This window comes from Nicotiana sylvestris, chromosome 12 (genome assembly GCF_000393655.2).
Source record: "Nicotiana sylvestris chromosome 12, ASM39365v2, whole genome shotgun sequence".
In the NCBI taxonomy this organism is placed as follows: domain Eukaryota; kingdom Viridiplantae; phylum Streptophyta; class Magnoliopsida; order Solanales; family Solanaceae; genus Nicotiana; species Nicotiana sylvestris.
This window is the reverse complement of record NC_091068.1, coordinates 57,119,817-57,121,375: the sequence shown is the minus strand read 5'-3', so window position 1 is coordinate 57,121,375 and position 1,559 is coordinate 57,119,817. Positions and strand designations below refer to the sequence as shown.

At 38.9% G+C, this 1,559-nt stretch overlaps 1 protein-coding gene across 1 annotated transcript; it reads left to right on the top strand.

Moving 5' to 3' along the window:
- Nucleotides 1-251: 251 nt before the first annotated feature.
- LOC104247589 (glutaredoxin-C1-like) lies at nt 252-974 on the top strand. The gene has a single exon (XM_009803645.2). The coding sequence runs from the start codon at nt 331-333 to the stop codon at nt 727-729; it is 399 nt and encodes a 132-aa protein (XP_009801947.1). The 5' UTR covers nt 252-330; the 3' UTR covers nt 730-974.
- The last annotated feature ends 585 nt before the right edge of the window (nt 975-1,559 follow it).

Below are 1,559 nucleotides of genomic sequence, written 5' to 3'. Positions count from 1 at the left end.
TACCTTAATTTCTCATACTTTTCTTTTTCTTTAAGAGCATTATTACAAGTGCTTACATCTCAACTTTAATGTTCGCAGTCCTTTATTTAATGAAACATTTAATTCTATATTACCTAAGTTCCAATATTTCCCACGCACGCGTTGGCGACAATAACCGACAAATACCCCCTTATTCATGAAAGCACCGTCCCTCCACACCTATATATCCCCCTCACACTTTATCTTCTTTTCATCATTCAAACACCAAATATTCCTCGGACACTCTCACTTTTTTTTCATCTCGGTTTCTTGCTCTCTTTTTATTTATCTTATTCTTCAATATTAGCTACAATGTATCAAGCAGCAGAGTCATCTTGGGCTGGAAATTACCACAACAACATAGCAACAAGGCGTGGATCGTCATCGTCGTCAGACCCGTTGGAGAGGGTTGTGAGGCTGGCGTCAGGAAGCGCGGTGGTGATATTCAGCGTGAGCACATGTTGCATGTGTCATGCAGTGAAGAGGCTGTTTTGTGGAATGGGAGTGCACCCTACGGTGTACGAATTGGACCAAGACCCCAAAGGCAACGAAATGGAGAGAGCACTCTCTAGGCTTTTAGGCAACGCTCCTGCAGTCCCTGTTGTCTTCATTGGTGGAAAACTAATTGGAGCAATGGATAGAGTTATGGCTTCTCATATTAATGGCACTCTTGTCCCACTTCTCAAGGAAGCCGGTGCTCTCTGGCTTTGATTTGACCAAAAAATAGCAGGATTAGGTTGATGGATGGATTATTCCTCCATTTTTTATTTTTGGTTTCCTTAATTAATGTGCTTTAAGTTTTGTAGCTAAGTATGTTATAGTTGATATAATGCGTCAATTTAGCTAGTAACTGTTTAATTTCATGGCAACCTTGTAGTTGATGCGCTGATGCATGTATTTCATGATTAGCTATCTCTTGTTGTAGATATAATCCAGAAACCACCTCTTATGTTAGTCCTTTTAATTTGTATTAGTACCAATACTTTATTGCTCCTCTTTTTCTCTCCCTCTCTTTGCTTGTTGTTTACTGTTGTGATAACATGAGTGGATGATTATTAAACATTCGGGAAGCTAAGGGACAATAACACCGGAATTGGGATATATAGATGATCAAAGAATATTGGGGTAGTCATAATAAATAATGTGGTGCCCTGTCAAAGAACAATGTGCATTTAGTAGGAGAAGCAGCATAATAAGTGCTAGCATGCTCCTATATTTGTACACAACATATATACGTACTGTAGAAGTATTATGCCTTTTTGGAAGGACCATTTTAGCGACTATATTTCAATCATCTCTTCAATTTTTATTGAATCCATTTAGGTTAGTACAATGGAATTCATTCTTATGAGTGATTCGCGCGTTCTCCATATATATTCTTCAAACTCATCATGTCTTCCTCCTAAGGGTCGGCTCAATGCACAAACTAGTAAGGCAAATGCTTTAGGCCCCACCAGTTTGGAGGCCTATTTATCAATAAGCCGACCAGTTTGGGGGCCCATTTCCCAATAGTTAATGTTGGTATTATTTATACTTGGCAA